Source organism: Hyla sarda, chromosome 7 (genome assembly GCF_029499605.1).
Source record: "Hyla sarda isolate aHylSar1 chromosome 7, aHylSar1.hap1, whole genome shotgun sequence".
NCBI classification, from domain to species: Eukaryota; Metazoa; Chordata; class Amphibia; order Anura; family Hylidae; genus Hyla; species Hyla sarda.
The window spans coordinates 58,511,151-58,535,690 of NC_079195.1; the positions used below are offsets into that span (position 1 = coordinate 58,511,151).

Sequence of the window (24,540 nt, forward strand, 5' to 3'; positions counted from 1 at the left end):
ATTACAGATAATGTTTGTCTATGAGTCTGACTGAATAGTAAATAGTTTTTTCTTTTCCTCTTCACAGTAAAATGGTGAGAACAACATCTAGCATTGAAATGATTTTCATTTTGTAAAACTACTCCCCTCTCTTTTTTTTTTTCCGACTTCTAGTCCGTAAAAAATATTTTAATGAGAGGGACACTTTTTAACTTCTTTGTAACCTAACGCAATAGATGGGGGTAATAGGAAGTGTGGAAGTGGAGTATATATTTACAGTCACAACCAATGGTCACAGTTGCAGTGAAGGCAATAGGGTATGACGTGTTTCCTGCTCCGTGTCTGTGACACTGAATATTTACAACATTTTATCTATTTATGTGCAGTACTTTTACAAACAAGTACACATGTACTACACATGAGATTCTTATTTGTTCCTTATTTTAAGTATACAAAAACCATACATAAGACAAGACTTCTGTTAGCAGGACACATTTATATTTTATTGAGAGTTTGTTTGTAGGACATAGAATTTGATGGTGTATATGACCAGATGCTCTTCCTCTCTTTGTAAAGTTGTCATGGACTTTTCCCTAGAGTAGAGGTCGCCGGTGTGTTGTGCAGTTAGTGACCCTCGATTAATGCTTTTGTGTCTTCCTAAAGCCTGTTAAAAATAGAAACATTTTGTAGATCAAACATAGAAAAATTTAATTACACCTTTCTTGAATATCCTGTACTTTTTTCACAAGCTGTGGTTTGGTAATTTTTATTATCTAGAGTATAGACTGCATATCTGATATATATATATTAACCTGTTGGGGACGGAGCCGTGGCCCCGCATGATAGCGGGTCGGGCCCGACCTCTAACAACGGGCCGTGGTTAATAGCGCGCGGCACTGATCGTGGTGCCGTGCGCTATTAACCATTTAGACGCGGCGTTCAAAGTTGAACGCCGCATCTAAAGTGAAAGTAAACTAATGCCAGTTAGCTCAGGGGGCTGTTCGGGATCGCCATGGCAAAATCGCGGCATCCCGAACAGCTGTAGGACAGCAGGAGGGTCCCCTTACCTGCCTCCTGTTGTTTGATCGCCGAATGACTGCTCAGTACCTGAGATCCAGGCATGAGCAGTCAAGTGGCAGAATCATTGATCAATGGTTTCCTATGAGAAACCATTGATCAATGTAAAAGATCAGTGTGTGCAGTGTTATAGCCCCCTATGGGAGCTATAACATTGCAAAAAAAAAGTGAAAAAAAATAAGTTAATAAAGATCATTTAACCCCTTCCCTAATAAAAGTTTGAATCACCCCCCTTTTCCCATTTAAAAAGATATTGCCGCGTGCGGGAATGTCAGAATTATAAAAATATATCGTTAATTAAATGACACGGTCAATGGCGTACACGCAAAAAAATTCCAAAATAGCACATTTTTGGTGACTTTTTATATAATGAAAAAAATGTAAACGTATACATTTTCCTGCTTGTAGTTATGATTTTATCCAGAAGTACACCAAAATCAAACCTATATAAGTAGGGTATCATTTTAACTGTATGGACATACAGAATCAAGATGAGGTGTCATTTTTACCGAAAAATGCACTGTGTAGAAACGGAAGCCCAGAAAAGTTTCAAAATGGCGTTTTTTCTTCAATTTTGTCGCACAATGATTTTTTTTCCATTTTTGCCATAGATTTTGGGTAAAATTACTGATTTCATTACAAAGTGGAATTGGTGGCACCAAAAATAAGCCATCATATGGATTTTTAAGTGCAAAATTGAAAGGGTTATGATTTTTAAAAGGTAAGGAGGAAAAAAACAAAAGTGCAAAAACTGAAAAACCCTCTGTCTCCAAGGGGTTAATTATTGTCAATAAACTTGACCAAATTTTGTCTATCAAATACTGTATGGTAATGCAAAAGGCATAGCTTTAGACCATGTTGTCTCAATATAGTCAATGGGAGAGATTTATCCTGTCTAAAATTGTCGCACAGAAAGTTGCAGTCTAAATATGTGTGACTTTTTCACTTTAGCTTTAGAGGATTTTTAGAACATGATGTATCTGTCTATTTTAGATGGAAAAATGCATTGGTGCTGAATTTATCAATAGAGACTTTGTGACGAAAATTTGCATCGGGTGAAAGTACACTGAATTGTCAGACCATGCTGGAGCAGGTTTAAATACAGTCTAAACAGTAGATCCCAAAGTCAGTGCGCAGAATTTATCTGGAGCCATGTGACTTTTGATAAATTAGGCAAACAATAGACCGGCCTAACGCTCTGTAGGTTGGTCTATATTGATGCGGGAAATAGACAGCTTTGATAAATCCCCCCCAATGGCTCTATGTATCTCAAAGAAGAACAAAGGATGGGCTCTGCCAGATTTTGCTACCAGTATCAGAAGGTTTTGGTATTTGTTCCCTCCCTGATGGTCTCATTGTCAATTCATCACCCTTTTGTTAACAATGGAGTTATTCTGGAGAGGTGAGTTCTGCACAGTTTCTAATCACCTGCTGTTATAACTAACCAGGACCTGGCCCAAGGGCTCCATAGGAGCTGCATGGTCTGCATTTATGGTGTCTACACCATCACTAAATAGCAAACATGCACGTTTTGTTCCACTGCTATGTTTCTGTGTATAAATCGGCACTCTTTAAATGATCTAGCCAATACACCAGAGTAGTCTCCCAACTAGATATCCAATGAGTGCACACTTCCAAATACATGTAGGTTCTCTCATTTGGGACGAAACCAGGCAAACCAGATATTTTCTGTATAGATTTTGACCATCATAAAATCATCAGATTCTCCATACGTCAAATAATTTTTATGATTCGTTGCAATAGAGCAATTGGCAAAGGAATCACTAGCTGATAAAAAGAGAAAGAGTGATAAAAAAAAATTGCCTACAGATAACATCTGAATGACCTGATTTTATCACAAATAAAAAAGATTGCACGAGCATGGATGTATTTAAAGTTTTATACATACTTCCATGTGTTCAACTGCAAAAAATAAATGTAAATGTCATAAAAATGTATTCCATTTATGTGGGATAAGATCTTCAATTATCTGCCTATCATTGTTATATTGGCTCCAGGTTCAATTTAAAGAGGTACTCCGGCCCTAAGACATCTTATCCCTTATCCAAAAGATAGGGGTTAAGATGTCTGAACGTGGGGGTCCGCCGTCACGCCCCCTCCCATAGACTTGCATAGCGGGGGCGGGGCATGACATCACACGGGGGGGGGGGTGGGGGCAGAGTCATGACATCACAATACTCCAGCCCCATGGCCGTCACACGGCAGATTCTGAGCTGGCAGCGCGGTGTGCAGCTCCCCGAGGTGGGTGCTGAATGCAAGATTGCGGGGGGTCCCCAGCAGTGGGACCCCCGCAGTCCGACATCTTATCCCCTATCCTTTGGATAGGGGATAAGATGTCTTAGGGCCGGAATACCCCTTTAAGATGAACATTAGACTATGAAAGGAAATTAAAATATGTTTTCTAAGCCAGGCAACCAGTTTAGGAATCCCTAATCACAGACAGATTGTAGTACTATAAAGGGTTCTGCTATGATAACAGGAAAGAATAACAGGAAGAGATAAAAGTGATTGACAGAAAAGTCTGGAGAATGCAAATAAGAATAAATGCCAAGTCAAACCTTGGAAGAAACACCACTTGTTTCCAGGGATGCTGTGGTCATAGCAGCAGCCTTTCTGATGACATTGATCCTGTGATATATTTGGGTATCCACAATCCTCTCTCTCTTCAGCAGATACTGCACAGTGAGGTATTACTGAAAATAGACAATCCATTAATATTTCATCAGTGACACCATAAATCTCTAAACCTTCAACGCCTCCTGCACATGGTGGAGAATGAAGACCACATGGTGCCACCTCGATTCCCAGTGACTCTGTACTATGGAACTGTAGGCAGTCCATAGGCCACTATATGTTTCTTGTTGCTTCTTTGTCAGTATTTTCTATTATTGTACCCACATATAAATACTGTGCAGTAGGTTTAGGCTTGCTATGTTATCTAAATGAACACCACCAAACTAATATTATTGACCTCTCTTGGCAATAGGTAGCCAATACATTTTGCCCAGAAAACCCCTGTAATCTTGCAAGATATTGTTAATTAGTTACCATCCAACAAGGAGATAATAATGAAGCACTCACCAGGTCTTTTTATGGAATCGCAAACTTCTTTATTGCATGTAAGTCAGCAGCGTTCCTAAACATGCGGGAGAGTGGACAGATGGAGCAAGGTGGGGGAGTGGGTTGGGTGACGGTCCATATCGTGCACTAAGCGCTTCGTCAGGCCCCTAAAGGATCACGTGTCCAGGTGTGCAGATATAGGTAGGGGGAAGGACTCTCACCATGGTTACATAAAGAACAAAAAAAGAATAATAACCCATGTGAATAGTATTAAACCTATAAAAACTAGACACTTACATATGAAACAAGAGCAAAGGCACTCAATTACATTAAAACTTATTTTCGTTTCTTTCATTCAATCCCAGGCGTCCAGTCGCATCTAGTCTGGAAATCCACCTGGATTCTTTGGTGAGTAGTAATTGGTGCCTTTTATATTTAGAATGGACGCCTAGGATTGAAAGAAAGAAACTAAAAGAATTTCTAATGTAATTGAGTGCCTGTGCTCTTGTTTCATATGTAAGTGTCTAGTTTTTATGGGTTTAACACTATTCACATGGGTTATTGTTCTGTTTTAACGTTCTTGTTGTTTATGTAACCATGATGACAGTCCTTTCCCCTACCTATATATGCACACCTGGACACGTGATCCTTTAGGGGCCTGATGAAGCGCTTAGTGCGCAATATGGACCGTCGCCCAACCCACTCCCCCACCTTGCTCCATCTGTCCGCTCTCCCGCACGTGTAGGAACGCTGCTGACTTAGATGCAATAAAGAAGCTTGCGATTCCATAAAAAGATCTGGTGAGTGCTTCATTCTTTCTTATCTCCTTGTTGGATATTACCTTGGACTTTCTTATGTGAGCACCGGGAGGGTCATTCTACCAGGCAAGCCTAGCGGGATATATACATAGTGGAAGTGCAGTGCCGGGTATCATCTGTCTTGGATTGCTTGTAAATTAGTTACCTCTTCATAGCAGCAATACAATTTTACTAGTTATATTATTTATATTATTGTTAAAACTATTCAGAAAAAAACAACAAACCACTGATATAAAAAAGACACAATTTTGAGGAACCATTTCTTACCTTCACTGCATGGGGCACTATACTCGACCACAGTATACTCTTCTGCAATAGAAATATATGTTAAATCAGGAGTAAACAAAGGAATATGGGTAAAAATAGCTTGTCTATCCAAAAGAGGATAAGATGAAGATTGAGTGCGGACCCTCTATGGGCTCATTTATTCTTTGGATAAAAGAAAATAATTCAATATAAATAATAGTTCTTAAACAATTGTGCTGTACTGTGCTTAGGAAATACTGTTATTCAGTACAAAACAGCAGCAGATTAAACAGCAGTTATTGAGTTCCTGAGAGTCCACTCCATGGTGCACAACTATTTCTCAGGTGACAGGACCGGAGATGGATTTACCAGCAGTTCTCACATATAGCCTTCCCTTACTTCTCTGGACAATCACAGGAGGGACCCCTCTCACAAGCCCTCCTCTCTGCTATCCCATGACATAGTTAGTGCCAGAGAAGGAACACTGCTTAGACTGCACAGACTGGCACAGTGCAGGGGATCGATTTACAGTATATAGATAGAGTTTTGGATTCAGGGGGTCTGCATGACAAATGCAGTCCTGTTCTCAGCAGTGAACGGCTGATAATGACTAAACACTACCAGAGAGGATGACAGCAAGGAAGGGGTTACATCAATGCAGCCCTGGTTTAAGCAGTGAACTGCTGCTGATAATGAACAAAGGGAGGAGGAGGAGGAGATGGAGATTACATTCAGGAGGCAGCACTGTGTACTTAGTAAGAAGACAAATATTTACACAAGGGACAACTGCCCAAAACTCTGTAGATAGTAAGAGGTATGAAGAAAGCCATGCTTTACCTTACAGGCACTAATGAGGAAGAAAAAAAGGAGCAGCTTATGAGCACACAGTCCAGGCTTTCTCACTTGCAAAACACAATTCCCCTGTTTTTGTGTTCTGTCCTAGTCTTTCTGCTGCTAGAGATGGGGTTAACAGGCAGTGACCAGCACAGGGAAGTGGGATACTGAATGGAAAGACTTTAGAGGTTTTTTTTTCTGGGATAAGGAGTCATTTCTGGTAAATGAAGTGACTTACAAACATGTTGGAAATCTCATAGGACATCACATGGAGGGAAGCTGTTTTAAACTACACTGACCATTTAAATGTCATCTGCCATAGTACAGTATTATATAGGTGGTCATGAAATGAGAGACCACTAAATGTTTGAATACCCTGAACTATTATCCCTATTCCTCTGCCTAACAACATCCTTACAGGTAGGGCCTTAAGGGAACACCGACAATGGCCTGACACTCTAGACTGATCAAATTTCAATATGAATTGTGAAATATATTTTTAATGCTTCCGACTCAATAATCACATGATCGCTGCATCCCGGGTAGCTGCAGGAGTTGCTGTATATTATCAGACCCATATCAGCACAGTAGTGACTATTAGGGGGTTGTATTCCTTATCTATTTGGGATAATATGTCAGTCCCCGTCACAGGGAAAAGTTGCAATAACAAAAACTTGTAATGTTAAAACACTCCCAATGTCTCTTATGACCCTATGGCAGGCAGACAATATAAAATAAACTTAAAGAAAAAAGCCACCAATAGTACAAACTATAGCTTCTAGCTCCAGCCCAATATGTGTTCTCTAAATAAAACTGACTGTAATGGAAAGAGGACACAAGGTATTTTAGTATATTCCACTTACCTGGATCATAGTAATCAAATACTACAGCTGAGGCCGGCTGCAGATTCTGTACTGGAGCTTCTTGTTCCAGAGAAAAGACAAAGCTTACAGGTTCATGTGTGAGCTACAAAAGAAACAAATTGTGTGAATAATATATCTGTACAAAAAAGACAAACCGGTCAATCTACAAGAGGTTCACATGATATAAAAGTAAGGCTGGGTTTACACCTAGAATTGTGCTCAGAATATTTAACTAAGACCAAGAGTAGAACCATACAGATAAAAACTATAATGGTAAGATTTGTACCCTTTACAGTGTTATGGAACATCTCCAGGTTTTATCTAAGAGTATTGACCAAAATACTTTGTGTAAACACAGCCTTACCACTAGCCTGGTGGCTCTCTATTGCCTTGTGTGTGTTCCCTCCTTATTTTCATTTTTTTTTTATCTCTGACACTTTAAGAAGATACAGATACAGAAGGTTTATTGGCTTTGTGTTAGATTGGATGTGTCTGTGTCTTATTACAGAGAAGGACTGATGTGAATTATTGACAATCTTTGTACAGCACTATGGAATATGTTGGCCCCAGATAAACAACAGGAAAAAGCTGTCAGCCTAGGTACTGTGCCTGAAAATACATAATTTTATCCCAAAATTTAACACATTACCTAACATCTATTCTGCTATATTTTAGCCAAAATCAGTTGGCTAAGAAACCGAGGAAGCTATTACAATTCAAAAAAATAAAAAATAAAAATGGTGCAGCCAAGGCATAACTTTTTTTGTGACCGTTTAAAGGTGGAAACTAGTGCGGGGTAAATTAAGGAAAATTTACATTTTTGCCAATTTTATAGCCTGTTTTCTCCTATAAGGAAACAAATCTATACTAAAACATTTCTGCATGTACTGTATTCTGACCTCATCCTTGTTTCATGACCACTCTCTTGCCTGCCATCGTGTACCTTTTTGTCCTACCTGGGATAACTGCCTGTCTGCCTTTTGACCATTCTTCAGCCTAACGTTGTGGGTTGTTGCAGTGGGGAAAAAAAAAACGGTTTCTGGAGGCGCTGCACAGTTTGTGGAATGACGAGGCAAGACTCGAGTAGCACATGACAACCAATGGTTTTATTTTTGTGAAACGGGCAACGCGTTTCGGCATTCACCAATGCCTTCCTTAGGTCCACTAACAGTACCCAGGAACAGATTTTGCTGCGTGCTGGGGTGCTGGTCTGGACGTCCTGACTGGGATCTGTGCTGGTGCGTTTTTTTCCCCACTGCAACAACCCACCACGTTCCAATTGGCCTCCAATCAAGTAGCCCGGTATTGGTCGGAGTGCAGAATCCAGTATCTACAACCGTCTCTCCCATCACCCTTGCTGCACTTTATTGGTGCAGTTATGTATACGAAGGTTGGTATATCACTTCCGTGTGGTGGAGGGTGCACGCAGGGGAATATACCTCTTCAGGGAGCGCCCCCTTGTCTGTTTTTTATCTCTCCATTCAAGCCTTCAGCCTAATGTTGTGTATGTCTGCTACCTCCCTGTTCTCAACCTGGCCTGCATGACCTCATTTGTCTGTGTGCGCCTGATGCTTTTTTTGTTTTGTAACTCCTGTCTGTTCCCTGGTTAACCCTTTGTGTCCTAACTTGTTTCCTGATGTGTCTGCCTGTTGCTGTTTTAGCTCTTTTGACCATTCTTACACCCTGTACTTATTCACAGTAGAAAACATCACCCAGTTGGTGGTCCATAACCTAGGATGGAGCTACAGGTAGGCAGGGACTAGTGCGGGGGGTTAGCTCAGTGCTGCACTTATCTCTTCCCTATAGATCAGAAATGGCATAAAAGAAAATATAAAAACTTAAAGGGGTTATCCAGGAATCGAAAAACAGAGCGTATTTCTCTTTGTCTCCAGGTTTGGTGTGGTATTACAATTTGGCTCCATTCACTTCAATGGAACTACACCCAACCTGGAGAAAGACAGGGAGCATTTTTTGAAAGAAATAAGCTCTGTTTTTTCGATTACTTGAAAACCCCTTTAAATAGGTAATTTTCAGACTATACATACTCTTTAGAATATTCATATACATGTTTCTTAGAAAAGTTAAATAAAAAAAAACTGGATACATTGTTCTAATGAGATCCATTGTTTTTATAGGATGTTTTCGTGTCTTACCTTGGACAGGTAAATGGTAATGTTCTGCGCTGATACTTCTGTTCTCTCCACAAGAGGATTTTTCTTTAACTATCCAGAATAAGAGGATATCCGATTAAATGTTAAATAGCAAAAACAATTACCCACATTCATTTAAAGTTTTGTATAATCACTTTTTATATGGAAGTATAATAATTTTGCAACATATTAGAGGTGTAAGTGAGATGATATGGCATATTTGTATTGAAATGCACAGACAATATTGGAGAGATTTATTGAAACTTGTGCAGAGGAAAAGTCAACCAATAAAATAAGCTATCTGATTGGTTGCTATGGGCAACTGCTCCACTGTTCCTCTGTAGAGATTTTGGTAAATTTCCCCACATATGTGAATTTTATGACATCTCCAATAACAGTTTCAGGAGAAAAAAAAAGACACAACCTTAATTAAAATGTTAATTTTTTGCCATTTTCTCCTTGATGAAACCAGCCATTGTACAATAAGTTGAATCAAATATCTTATACCTTTTTTTCCCCTTTCTATGAATTTGTCTGCACTTATTTCTAGAGATCTTGGCTAATATCCTTTTATTTTAATTTTCTATTAATGTATGCCAGTTCTATATATTCAGGGGATTAAAGTGATCTTCCTGGAATTCTTTTTTTAGACTATGCTACAGGGGCTAGAAAGTTAGTGTGGTTAAAATTATAGTGTCTGTACTTGTGTTTGATGGCTGGTCTTTAAATTCTTATGTGATCTTTACCCTGATGTTTATTTTTAACAGCATACAAAATGAGTGTCATCTCAGGTTTTCCCAGGTTGCAGCGTGGCCCAAGACATAACATCACTAGACAGGTTTTGAAAGGAAGCCTGTCTGCTGGGTGGAGTGACCACTGGGTGGGGGGGGGGGGGGGGAGAGATCATTCTCCACAGGGCTGCAGGGAAATTTTCCCATTTGTGCTTTAATGGGTGGGGTGGCTGATGTGTGGGAAGGAAAAAAGTGACCTCACACTTAGAAACAAGGGATCCAGGACTTGTAGTTGGAGGGAGGGAACTCCAACAAGAAATCGCTGGTCCAACAGGAAATCACCATTTCACAAACAAAAAGCCAAAAAGTGTTACAGTGGACCCACAACACAGTCATTTAGCCCCAAAGCATGGATCCTTCATAAGCATATTCTTTACTGTCATACAGGTAAGTACTAAAATTACCTTATGATGGATAACCCCTTTAAAATTAAACCAACCCCTAATTATAATAGTTTTTGCATAACAAAAGAGACCAGTCAACATTCCTGCATTTTCTCTGATCTCCAAGAATTCCCCTAACAAAATCTGTCTAGGTGCACCCTCCATCCTCTTATTTAACCTACCTTTAATTATTGTAATTACATCCGTCTAGAATTTTTGAACTATCCTGCATTTCCACAGAAGATGGATATGGCATTATGGCATTTTGGGCATTGCACATCTTTCCTGCATCCCATATATTTTAAACCTCTCTGGGTGTAATAAACGCTGTATTACATTTTTTAATTATATCATACAGTGTCATTTATTAGGAGAGCAATTATTTTTAGGGATCTAGCCCATGTTTCTGCTAAGATTGTCCCCAGCTCCCTTTACCACTTTCAGGATCATCCCATACTCCCCATTAACTGTGCGTCTGTGGGTTAATAATTAGCAAAAAAAACTAAACTTTTGTACATCTTTAACATCAAAAAGTATTTTAATATCATCATATAGTCTGAGATGCCCAGAGTCATAAACCTGACCAATGAATTACAGGCTTTTAAGTTATCCAAAATTGTGCATCATTGATTTGAATAAATTCAGTGAGATTATAGTTAAACCACATCGGTGTGCAATCTAAACTCCCTGTGATTTTACAGTTGTTTAATCTCTGTCCAAGCTCTGCTATATAAACGAGCAAATATGTTTTTATTAAAAAAAAACTGATTCCATAAAGCCAGCTTCTATTAGTTCAAATATATCTTTGTAGACTCCCTTTAAAACTAAAATAAATAATAGTGCAGAACTGGACTCTTTCCCCATCTCATATTATCCTTCATCCTAAAAGACAAAAATACCAGCGAAAATCTGGTAAGGCCAAACCCCCTTAATCCTCTGGTAAAGTCAGAGATGAATATTCAATTCTCATGCACTTCCTACCCCAAATCAGTCTATTCATTAAAACTATTGAAGCCCAAAACCATTTGTCGGAGACCCAGATAGGTGATGTATTTCATAAAAATAATATCTATGGGAGGATTGTTATTTTAACAATTAAGACCCTATCTGCAATTGAAATTGTCAGTTTTAACCTGGTTTCAATCTTTCAAATTTCTTTCAGTTTTTGATCTTTCAAATTTAAATAAAAAACAAACTGTTGAGGATTTGAACTCACCCCTACCCCCAGATAATCAATTTCTTGATCCTGCCTTAATACTTTAACCTTTCCCACCACATCTTCTGTACATTCATTCATAGGGAGTAGATTAGATTTCAGCCAATTGATTTTTAAACAAGGCATTGACCCAAAAATGTTCAACCACTGAATATTGGCGATATTGGAGCAGATCATCCTCACAGAGTAATAACTTACTCTATATACCTCTCATCCCCAAACCCTCAATTTCCTTGGAACTCCTAATAGCTATAGCTGGTGGTTCAATATAAAGAGGAAATAATAAGGGTGAAAGAGGGCAGCCCAGCCTAGTGCCTCATTCTAACATACATTTTTCAGTCAAACTGTTGTTAACAATTACCCTATTCGCTGGACTATCATAAAGAACCCTTGCCCATTCCAAAAAGTTCCTGTCTAACCCAAAGCCCTCTAGAATGTGTCAGAGAAAGCTCCGCTCCACCCTGTCAAATGCTTTCATTGCATCTAGTCACACGATGGAGCGAAGACCAATAGTGAGAGGATGAATCATATTAAACTTCTGAAAATTCTATTTTATTTTACGTTTTTGATGTTAGAGGGGTTGCTAACCTTTCATGTAACCCCTATAAAGGGCTTTGAGCTTTCATCAAATGTTGTTTTCATTATGACAACACTTAAGGGTTAAAAAAAAAAACCACAATACTGATCAATATACAGTACACACCAGTACAGCCAGTAATACTATGGTCATGAATGTGATCATGAACTTGCCCTCCATAGTGGAAACTATAACAATTGCAATCAGGATAATAGTGCAGATGGAGCCTGGATCGTCCACATACTGAAATATTTACTAATAACATAAGTGATATCAAAGCGGTTCCCACTGTTGATGACCACAATTTTATTTAAAGTATTCCTTCTACCAAGAATCATTAGGAATATGTAGCACAGTAGAACATTACAAATGCAAACAAGAAACAATAAAGCTGGCACTGCAAATGTAGGATACACTGCGAAGAAAACCACATTGCTCAGTACAGTTGGTGCTCTATTATACAAGACAATGGGCCTCATTTACTAAGCTGACACCGACCAGTTTTTGTCTGGTTATTTTGGCGCAGTGTCTGAGATATGTCTGCGTCAGTCTGCGCCAGTTTGCGACAGTGTGCGCCTGAAAAATCCAACAAACCCGACATTGCACTGTGAAAAGCCGAAAAAGGGTGTGTGGCCTGTCACAAAGGGGGCATAGTCGTCCCGGAAAGGGCGTGTTTTCACAACCTGACCAATTTACTATTGAATTCACAGAAAATCCTGTGGGTAAATGGCTGGAAATATCGCATAAAAGGAGGCTGGAAATATCGACCAAGAAGAAGCTGGTCAGAAAATGTTCCCGACTTTTCCAATAGCAAATAGAGAAGAATCCTGCAAGTCTGAAACAACTTTTACCACTAGTAAAAACCCGACACTCTTAGTAAACGAGGCCCAATGTATTTTTTAAAGAAGACAGTAGCTAAAATAGTGGCATCATCATCTGTTAAAATTTATTAGCTTTATTTCTTTCCATAAAAAAGGCAGGTTAGGATGTGACTAGAGGAGCAACATATGTTTCACGCCTCTAGCCACATCCTAATCTGCCTTTTTTATGGAAAGTTTCAGAAATTAAGCTAAGGAACAATATTACAAAGTTGGCTTTGTGTTGCCCACCGTGGCCAATAAGATCACTTATTACATTACAAAACTTGGCTTAAAAAAAAAAGTTGTAATCTGGTTAGCTTCTTTTTTTTTTATATAACTGTTTTTTTATTAAAGAATTTTTCTTTAAAACAGATATTTGAGAATAAGAAAATAAAAGTACATAGAATAACAAACAGAGTCATTACATATTAAAAAGACCAGGTTACAATATGATAACATAGATCCGGCTGTAAAGATGTTGTAAAGTCTGGTTAGCTTCTGTGAGCAAAAGTTTGTCAGAGCTTTGGGACAATTTATTATAAATTAGAATTAAATGTAGAACAATAATCTTATTTCCAATACACACACATATATTCAGTTTATAGCCTGATAAATCTATTGACTCTTCAGTCACACTTCTCACCTTTTTCACGCTGTCCTTATCAGGAATGAACCCAGATACAGTTTCCACTATAATCATCGCCATATTGGTGTTTTCCCGTTTCCCTGAATAGCTATATAAAATTCAAAAAGAAAGTTTAGTTGAAGAGATATTGAAAACAATATGGTCAAACTACACTCTAGAATTACAAGATACATTTGTTTTATGTTGCACAATTCATCCATAAGAAACATCACAGATTTAAACATCAAAGGGATCGTCTTCACAAGATAACTCCTTTTAAAGAATTTATGGTAAACCCTCCCAAGTAGACCACCTCTTTAAGAAGACCCCTTCCCAACAAGACAGATTTTCCTGTGACCAAGTTTCCTCCCATTATATTTTATGGAAGCTGCTCTCTATACCATCCCATTATCCGACTAAAAAACACATTTTTGAACAAGTTTTTCAAACCCCATTCATAAGACCACACAATAAAATGATATGCACTCTGAACTTTCTGGATGCAAACCCAAACTGCACCACATGAGAAAACTGGAACAAAAAGGAGGAGAAGACTTGTAAGGGACATCATGGAAGAGGTGCTGGATCATTGGATAGGAAGCAGGAGGATGGAAGCCATCAGAGATTGAAAGAGTGTGGCCCACATCATGCTGCACTGGGAAGAGAAGTCATTGTGGGGACTAAGAATGATATAGGGAGCTATGATAGGGACTACAAAAGAGAAGGGGAGCTATGCTAGGGACAAGGACAGAGATAGGTTGACATGCTGGGGACTAGGACTCAGATAGGTGGTCCTTGCATGGGACCAGTAAAGAGATTGAGAGCCATACTGGGGACCAGGGTTAAGAGAAGCTATGCTGTTGACTAGGAGTGAGAAAGTGAGCCTTGCTGGGAATGAGGAATGAAATAGTGATACAACCTCAGCACCAGTAATCAGATAGTAAACTTGCTGAGGACTATGAATTTAGATGGTGCATGATACTGGGGACAAGCAATGAGAAGGTGCACTATGTTGGGGAGAAAGTAATTTGATGCCTGGATGTTTATTTTTAGCAGCATACACAAGTATTTTCTCAGGCCTTTCCCAGGTTGCAGGCCCTAGACACTGCACAGCTAGTCAGGTGTTGCAAGGGAGGGAGTGTGTCTGTGCTTTAATGAGTGGAGCTACCACTGGGTGGGAGGAAGATCATTTTCCACAGGGCAGCATGCCTAGCTGTGCTGCAATGGGTGGGGTGGCTGATTTGTGGGAGGGAGATAATTCACCTTCCACCTAGAAACAAGGGATCCTGGGAATTGTAGTTGTAGAAAGGGAGCATCAACAAGAAATAGCCTGTTCACACAAGCAAGCCAGCAGTGTAATGAAGGACACAAGACATGGCCATTTACCACCAACACAAGCATGGATCCTTGGTGAGCATGTCCATTTCTGTCTGACAGGTAATTAGTAAATTCCCCTTATGTTGGATAACTTTTTTTAATTTTAGACATCTCCCAGCTCACCTGACATCCATATGCACATTAAATCTTTTCCAAGATGCATGGTTGCAAGTAGACGGCTCAGTGCTTACGTTGAAGGAAAAGTATTCTTTTTCAGTTTTCACAGGCAAAACATTACAATGTAAATGTGACTGCAAACAGGATAAAATATCTAGAATCAACATTTTTGGTGGAAAACTATAATCAGTTATCTTTACAAAAATATGAGTTCACGGTTTATTTAGTAAGGTGCGTCTTATTTTTGATGGAATTCTAATAAACTGTTTCTACCTGTAAATAGACAAAGCCATCGCCTGTAGCACTAACAGTATATTCTCCAGGAATTTCTGGAAGATCCACTGTTTGTACAAGAAGATTGTTGCTTTTGTCCACATGTATTGTCTTTTCAAAGCCAGACTTTGACTTTATTGTCACTGTTGAATCCCCCTTCTTTTGGTTAATAGCTTTGGCATATTGAGCCAGTGCTTGAATAGCTAAGGTAGTGTCCTAGAGAACCAAAGACAAATTGAAGAAAAAAAAGTCAACACAGGCAAAACATTTGTATAATATTTTAAACATGATTACTGTTGGATCGTAAATGGTCGCTGTCATTTAAACAAATGTTACGTAAATCAATAGTACAAGAAACTTTTTTAACAGTGAAAAACTCCTCTTTCTTTATCAGGTCCCATTATTTCTTTCCCCATCACCTTCCACTGTTAAACTCCTAATTCACTCTGAAAAACTGCTCAAGGCTGTTTCCAGATGGATTGGCTCATTGAAGTATCAGGTTACAGCTTTCCATGGGAATCTATGAAGAAGGGAGAGGAGGGGGGTAGAGAGAGACAGACACCGAAAGATAGATATAAAGACAATCTAGTAAGTGTTAAATGTCCCCCAGTGCATGATTGACGGCTTACACTGCTTACTGCTGCTCTATAATTCTGCTCCATCTGAGGGTGTACTTTAGAGGCATAAGGAAGCAGGATTCCCTCTTCTGTCTATACAGTGTATGGGAGACCTCACTGTAAACATCCGCCAGTGCGAATGTACCCTAAAAACACTACACTACACTACACTAACACAAAATAAAGAGTAAAATACTACATATACACCCCCTTACACTGCCCCCCCCCCCCCAATAAAAATTTAAAACGTATTGTACGGCAGTGTTTCCAAAATGGAGCCTTCAGCTGTTGCAAAACAACAGCTCCCAGCATTTCTGGACAGCCACTGACTTTTTAGGCATGCCGGGAGTTTAACAACAGCTGGATGCACCCTGTTTGGGAATCACTGGCGTAGAATACCCCTATGTCCACCCCTATGCAATCCCTAATGTAGTCCTCAAATGCGCATGGCGCTCTCTCACTTCGGAGCCATATCGTATTTCAAGGAAACAGTTTAGGGCCACATATGGGGCATCTCCGTACTCGGGAGAAATGACACTACAAATTTTGGGGGCTTTTTTTTATCCTTTTACCCCTTATAAAAAAGGAAAAGTTGGGGTCTACACCAGCCTGTTAGTGTAAAAAAAAAATGTTTACACTAACATGATGGTGTTGCCCTTTACCTTTTATTTTCACAAGAGGTAAAAGGAAAAAAAGACCCCCAAAATTTGAAACGCAATTTCTCATGAGTACAGAAATAACCCATATGTTGGCGTAAAATGATCTGCGGGCACATAACAAGGCTCAGGAGTGATAGCGCACCATGTACATTTTAGGCCGAATTGGTGATTTGCACAGGGGTGGCTAATTTTACAGCGGTTCTGCATTAACGCAAAAAAATAAATACCGACATGTGACCCCTCCATTTTGGAAACTACACCCCTCACGGAATGTAACAAGGGGTGTAGTGAGCCTTAACACCCCACAGGTGTTTGACAGATTTTCGTTAAAGTTGGATGGGAAAATGAAAGAAAAATTTTTTTTTTCACTAAAGTGCTGGTGTTACCCTAAATTTTTCATTTTTACAAGGTAAAATAGGAAAAAAGCGCCCCAAAATCTGTAACCCCATTTCTTCTGAGTAAGAAAATACCCCAAATGTGGATGTAAAGTGCTTGGCGGGCAAACTACAATGCTCAGAAAAGAGGGAGCGCCATTGGGATTTTGAAGAGAAAATGTGTCCGGAATTGAAGGCCACGTGTGTTTACAAAGCCACCATAGTGCCAGAACAATGGACCCCCCAACATGTGACCCTATTTTGGAAACTACACCCCTCACATAATGTAATAAGGGGTACAGTGAGCATTTACACCCCACAGGTGTCTGACAGATTTTTGGAACAGTGGTCCGTGAAAATGAAAAATTTAATTTTTCATTTGCTCAGCCCTCTGTTCCAAAGATCTGTCAAATGCCAGTAGGGTGTAAATACTCACTGCACCCCTTATTAAATTCTGTGAGGGGTGTAGTTTCCAAAATGGGGTCACATGTGGGGGGGTCCACTGTTCTGGCACCACGGGAGGCTTTGTAAACGCACATGGCCCCTGACTACCATTCCAAACAAATTCACTCTTCAAAAGCTCAATGGAACTCCTCCTCTTCAGAGCATTTTAGTTCGACCGCAGGGCACTTGACGTCCACACATGGGGTATTTCCATACTCAGATGAAATGGAGTTACAAATTTTTGGGGTCATTTTCTCCTATTACCCCTTGTGAAAATGAAAAATGTGTGGAAAAACCAGCATTTTAGTGATATTTTTTTTTCATTTACACATCCAAATTTAACAAAAAGTCGTGAAATACCTGTGAGGTGTTAAGGCTCACTGTACCCCTTGTTACGTTCCTTGAGGGGTGTAGTTTCCAAAATAGTATGACATGTGGGTATTTTTGCTGTTCTGGCACCATAGGGGCTTCCTAAATGCGACATGCCCCCCAAAAAAAACTTCAGCAAAATTAGCTTTCCAAAAGCCAAATGTGACTCCTTCTCTTCTGAACATTGTAGTTCGCCCGCAGAGCATTTTACGTCCTAACATGGGATATTTCGATTCTCAGAAGAGATGGGGTTACAAATTTTGGGGGGCATTTTCTCCCATTACCCTTTATAAAAATGGTAAATTTGGGGGAAAAAACTGCACTTTAGTGTAAATTTTTTTTTTCATTTACACATCCGACTTTAACGAAAAGTCGTCAAACACCTGTGGGGTATTAAGGCTCACTGGACCCCTTGTTACGTGCCTTGAGGGGTGTAGTTTCCAATATGGTATACCATGTGTTTTTTTTCTGTTCTTGCTGTTCTGGCACCATAGGGGCTTCCTAAATGTGACATGGCCCCCAAAAACCATTTCAGAAAAACCCACTCTCCAAAATCCCACTGTCGCTCCCTCCCTTCTGAGCCCTATACTGAGCCCGCCGAACACTTGACATACACATATGAGATATTTCCTTACTTGAGAGAAATTGGGTTACACATTTTGAGAGGATTTTTCTACTTTTACCCCTTGTAAAAATTCAAAAACTGGGTCTACAAGAACACGCAAGTGTAAAAAATGAAGATTTTGAATTTTCTCCTTCACTTTTCTGCTATTCCTGTGAAACACCTAAAGGGTTAACACACTTACTGAATGTCATTTTGAATACTTTGAGGGGTGCAGTTTTTATAAAGGGATCATTTGTGGGGTATTTCTAATAAGAAGACCCTTCAAATCCATTTCAAACCTGAACTGGTCCATGAAAAATTCAGATTTTGAAAATTTAGTGAAAAATTGGAAAATTGCTGCTTAACTTTGAAGCCCTCTGATGTCTTCCAAAAGTAAAAACATGTCAACTTTATGATGGAAACATAAAGTAGACATATTGTATTTGTGAATCAATATATAATTTATTTGGAATGTTTATTTTCCTTACAAGCAGAGAGCTTCAAAGATAGAAAAATGCTAAATTTTCAATTTTTTCATCAAATTTTGGAATTTTTCACCAAGAAACGATGCAAGTATCGACAAAATTTTACCACTAACATAAAGTAGAATATGTCACGAAAAAACAATCTCGGAATCAGAATGAAAGTTAAAAGCATCCCAGAGTTATTAATGCTTAAAGTGAAAGTGGTCAGATGTGCAAAAAACGCTCTGGTCCTAAGGTGTAAAATGGCCTGGTCCTTAAGGGGTTAATCCCCATAAATCTAGTATTTCAGTGTTACTATGGAATCCCTCTTCCACACAATGGTCCAGATTAATCAAACTGCGTGAGATAAAAAGTGGGATGATTTTTCCACAACAACCAATCACAGCTCAGCTTTCACTTTAATAGCGCTTGTTAAGAGATAAAAGCAGAGCTGTGATTGGTTGCTGTGGGAAAGTCTCTTCACTTTTTATCTAACACAGTTTGATAAATCTGGGCCAATGTTGTGATGGTTGATTAATTGAACACAACAGGGTTAAAGATTGAACACGACATACTCTTTTTTTCAACCATGTAACCAAGTGTGGAAATAAGCTGCAAAAGCAAGGAGCAGAAGAATCCTGAATATTAAATGACTCTTGGCCAGGATAAATCTTTATGAAGATTTAAACAGGGTGGGAAAGTTGGATAGACAACTCTAACCTGACAAAGCCCGAATGCGAAACGCGCGTTGGGGTTACTGGTGATACAGCCTTGATTAGGTGCATGGCAGGTATACCCTGTTTGTGTGCAATAGGTTGAGTTAGTTCTTATTTGCTCTTATATAGTGTTGAGCGGCATAGGCCATATTCGAATTCACGAATATTCGCGTATATATGGACGAATATTCGTCTTATATTCGCGAATATTTGCGTTTTATTTTCGCATATGCAAATATTCGCGTGTGCAAAAAATTTACATTTGCGAAAATTTGCATGTACAAAAATTTGCACATGCGAAAATTCGCACACCAGTCTCACACAGTAGTATTAGAGCCTTCTTTACACTATACAAGCTGGAAGCAGAGAGGGATGATCACTTTTATGTGTACTGTGAAAAAAAAATTATTAAAAAAAAAATTTGCGAATATTCGTAATTACGAATATATAGTGCTATATTCGCGAATTCGCGAATATGCGATATTCGCGAATAAAATTCGTATTGCGAATATTCACGAGCAACACTACTCCTATATGCCGATGTATCTGCCTTTGTCTCTTTCTGAACTTACGCCCTATACTGGTTGTTGTATGTATATTAATTATGTTCATGAGCTGATACCTATATACTGTTTACATTTGTTAGCAGTTTATATGCCTGTACTCTATGCTTACCCAATCACTCACATCACCTTCTCTTTTGTACTGTACATCTGTGTGCCTATATTCTTCCCAATCTTTTTGTTTTTTAACTATAATGTCTAATTTTTCTAATAAAGTTTTTCATATTTTGATCATTGTCCTGGTACTGGTGCCTTCTTTTGGGTGTATTCATGAAGAAGGTTACAAGAATTATACCTATTTTGTCATCAGACGAGACATCTAAAGGAGGAGACAGTAGATTTGTATAAAATGGCTTACGCAAATGCTACAGTAAAAAGAATTTCAAGGGAAAAGATAATTTGAAAAATATGGTAACCTGTGAAGAATAGAAGCCGCCCCTTGCATTTTGGTGTTTCACAATCCAACGAACGAGATCGCCAGCATCTGCCAGATTCTTGGGGGTTGTTGTCTTCTCAGAAAGTATGGCCAGAATAGCATATGAGGCTCTTTGCATTTCTCCGTCGTATACATTAGATGCTTGAAAATATATAAAACGACAATTTCGTGTTAAAGGATATAGCTCTTATTGGGGAATGGGTGTCATCAACAAATTGTTCCCTCTAATTGTGGGTGTTGGCTCATTTCCTTTGCCATATGTTTAACCCTTCCATGTCTGAGACTGCTTTGTCCAGCCCAAAGTTTGATGTTTTAGAATGCAGCAATCCAAGGGTACACAGAGGCAGGTTACCTGGGAATTTCCCGACCTGGAACATCCACCACAGCTCAAATTTGCAGCAGGAAACTTATGGGTAACCCTTATGATGTATCCTTATGATGGTTGAATGGTTCTAACTTATTTTCTGCCAACACATTCTATGCTTCTATAGAGCACAGTGTATATTGTGTAATGTTTGGTGTCACTATAGTGGCAAGAACAAAAACAAAAAAATATATTTTTCAATGTATTTCCCTATCTTTAGATGCAGCCTCTACATGGGTGTAAATCATCTGGGTACAGACACTAATTTGTAAAGATACAAAAGCAGATAGAGATAGAGTACAACAGCCTGTAATTGATAGCAGGGGATCATTATTATGTTTTGGGCCTGTGTGATAAAAAAAAAATATATATATATATATATATATATATAATGTGTGTGTGTATTGATAACAATATTAATATTAATTATTATTATCATTATTATTATTTGTTTACTAATGGCCATAGCATTCCTGTATTTAGTAACAGTGTGCACAGTATAACTCTGTACCAGTATCGGTTGGTGCCATTAGTGTGACTCTAATGGTCTGAGTCTTAAAGGAGTGCTCCGCTTCTCAGCGTTTGGAACAAACTGTTCCGAATGCTGGAGCTGGCGGCGGGAGCTTGTTATGTCATAGTTCTGCCCCCTCATGATGTCACGTCCCACCCCCTCAATGCATGTCTATGGGAGGGGGGGTAACGTCGCAAGCTCCTGGCGCCGGCTCAAGCCAGTTGATTTAAAAAAAAAAAAAACTTTTCCATTCAAGTACCCCTTTAAGGTCTCCACATCCATACACTGCACAAGCCTTATTAATACATTTGAAAGGCCAAGCAGCTGGTTTGCTATATCCTGCATACTAAGAGGTAAAGTAAAACAGCAACCCAACTGTAGTGTTCCGGTACCATCTCCCAGATACTGAAGTCGATAGTTGTCATGTGGCTGAGAATTTTTCTTTCTATCTCAGTATTGTGAGTGTAACTTGTATAAGCTGCTTATTTATGTGTTACATTTCTACCTCTGCATAAACTGTGGTATCATAGATGTGCAAGGGTAACCATGTAACTCTTTACTGTCACCACTGGTAAACTGTATTTTTAAAGGATGCATGGAACATTGTTCACATGACTTCCCTCAGCTAGTTTCTATGCAGAAACCAATAGGGGAGTCTCCCAAGTTCAGTCCTCTCTGCCCAGAGGACTGGAACCAGTTAGTCTGGCACTAGCCAGGAAAGTGTAAGAATGTCTCCCTGCTCTTCTCTTCTGCTGGTTAGACCAGAGTCTGGCCCAAGCCAGAGAAGTGTTCAGACATACCTGTTTGCTCTCTTTAAGGGAAAAGGATTGGGCCTAGTATCTAGTTTCTAGCGAAGCTGCTGCAAGCAAGTGACCAAGCATTGGCTTTGTCAGCAATTGTAAATTTAGATTCCAGTTGCTAAAGCATAACCTGAATCAGATGTAGAGCAGTCACGTGATCACAGCACCGAGTGGCATTTTAGGAATGTTTTACCCAAGAATGTCTCCAGGCCACAATTAAAGGGCGTAATCTAGAAAATGTTAGAAAATGCTCTCAGAGGCAAAATTATATAGTCAGAAATGAGAATAGCTGAGCAGGGACTGTTCGCACAAACTTAAAGGGGTTCTCCACTGAAAACATTTTTTTTTAATAAACTGGTGATAGAAAGTTAAACAGATTTGTAAATTACTTCTATTAAAAACTCTTTTTAACTCTTTCTAACAGTGGTCAATCTGGGTATTGCGGCCAGGTGGAAATCAGAAGATCTCCCCAACCTGCGTTGCTTGATAAATTTAACACACCTAAACTGTACACTGGAATATTTAATAGCTGTATCTACGTTTACAGTAGCAAATTTTTTTTTTTTCCTACTGGTCGAAATGGCTTATTATTTCTTTCCCCTGTTTTATGAGAGATAGAATGCCAGTCATTAGATTATAGTTTAGGAACTATAGAAGACTCTTTCTATTTTCATTTCTATTTTCACTTCTCTTCTTGCTTTTCTTTTTCTTTTTCTTTCTTCTGGTAGCCGACCTGATTTTCGTATACTATTAATAGATTGCATAAAGTGTGGCTGCTATATTTTTGGTTTGTTTCTGTGTACAATGTATTGTTGAAAAAATTTATAAAAATAAAAAACTCTTGATCCTTTCATTACTTATCAGCAGTGGTTATGATCCACAGTAAGTTCTTTTCTTTTTGAATTTCCTTTCTGCCTGACCACAGTGCTCTTTGCTGACACCTGTCCATTTTAGGAACTGTCCAGAGCAGGATAGGTTTTCTATGGGGATTTGCTCTTACTCTTGACAGTTCCTAAAATGGACAGAGGTGACAGCATAGAGCCCTGTGGTCAGGAAAATTCAAAAAGAAAAGAACTTCCTGTGGATCATAACTGCAGCTGATAAGTTCTGGAAGGATTAAGATTTTTTTATTAGTAATTTACAAATCTGTTTAAGTTTCTGGCACCAGTTGATTAAAAAAAAAAAGATGTTTTTGAGGTGGAGTACCCCTTTAACTCTCTGTGGGCTTCCAGCTGGAATTAGTGCTGCATGGTTATCATATGATGATCATCTGTAGCATATATCCTACAGTAGGGAATTGTGCTGCACTTAACTGTGAGTTAAATCTTCTTAAGTGTCTACAACCTGTGTTGGCAATTTACAGTAAAGCATCACCAGTATCATCCCTATTTGAAAGTCCAGAGTATTCCTGCTGTACATACTATCATGGGAAACCCCTCCAGACACCTCACCAAGTGTACCCCGGGGTTACGCACTTCCTAACTTCCTAACGTGTAGACCCCCCATTTATAAAAGTTGTACAGGCTCATAGGGGGACTAACTGGGTTAGAAAGCAAAAAAATATCCATAGCAACATAATCAAATTTGTCCACCTACTCCACCTAGCACCCATGTGGGCGCCACAAAACATTCAAAAGATTGGGGGGCCATTTCATGTGTTTTGCTCTTGTTGGTTCATCTAACAGATACCTTAACAGTCAAGGCAGTCTAATAGAGCAACGGCAATTCACCTTACCATATATGTCACGATGCCGGCTGGCAGGTAGTGGATCCTCTGTGCCAGAGAGGGATTGGCGAGGACCGCGCTAGTGGACCGGTTCTAAGTCACTACTGGTTTTCACCAGAGCCCGCCGCAAAGCGGGATGGTCTTGCTGCGGCGGTAGTGACCAGGTCGTATCCACTAGCAACGGGTCACCTCTCTGACTGCTGATGATAGGCGAGGTACAAGGGAGTAGACAGAAGCAAGGTCGGACGTAGCAGAAGGTCGGGGGCAGGCGGCAAGGTTCGTAGTCAGGGTGGATAGCAGAAGTTCTGGTACACAGGCTTTAGACACACAATACGCTTTCACTAGGCACAAGGGCAACAAGATCCGGCAAGGGAGTGCATGGGAGGAGGTTAGATATAGTCAGGGACCAGGTGGAAGCCAATTAAGCTAATTGGGCCAGGCACCAATCATTGGTGCACTGGCCCTTTAAGTCTCAGGGAGCTGGCGCGCGCGCGCCCTAGAGAGCGGAGCCGCGCGCGCCAGCACATGACAGCAGGGGACGGGAACGGGTAAGTGACCTGGGATGCGATTCGCGAGCGGGCGCGTCCCGCTGTGCGAATCGCGTCCCCAACGGCCATGACAGTGCA

The 24,540-nt window shown here is 39.6% G+C and overlaps 1 protein-coding gene across 1 annotated transcript in view; it reads right to left on the bottom strand.

Moving 5' to 3' along the window:
- Positions 1-469: 469 nt before the first annotated feature.
- The window catches only part of LOC130283129 (alpha-2-macroglobulin-like protein 1), a 266,692-nt gene continuing 242,621 nt past the window's right edge, over positions 470-24,540 (bottom strand). Inside the window, exons 28-36 of the mRNA XM_056532319.1 lie at positions 20,494-20,654; positions 15,268-15,483; positions 15,001-15,128; positions 13,519-13,609; positions 9,052-9,120; positions 6,899-7,001; positions 5,223-5,264; positions 3,636-3,770; positions 470-643 (exon numbers count right to left, since the gene is read on the bottom strand). Of these exons, the coding sequence (XP_056388294.1) occupies positions 618-643; positions 3,636-3,770; positions 5,223-5,264; positions 6,899-7,001; positions 9,052-9,120; positions 13,519-13,609; positions 15,001-15,128; positions 15,268-15,483; positions 20,494-20,654 (971 nt within the window). The 3' untranslated portion in view covers positions 470-617. The remainder of the gene's footprint in view (positions 644-3,635; positions 3,771-5,222; positions 5,265-6,898; positions 7,002-9,051; positions 9,121-13,518; positions 13,610-15,000; positions 15,129-15,267; positions 15,484-20,493; positions 20,655-24,540) is intronic.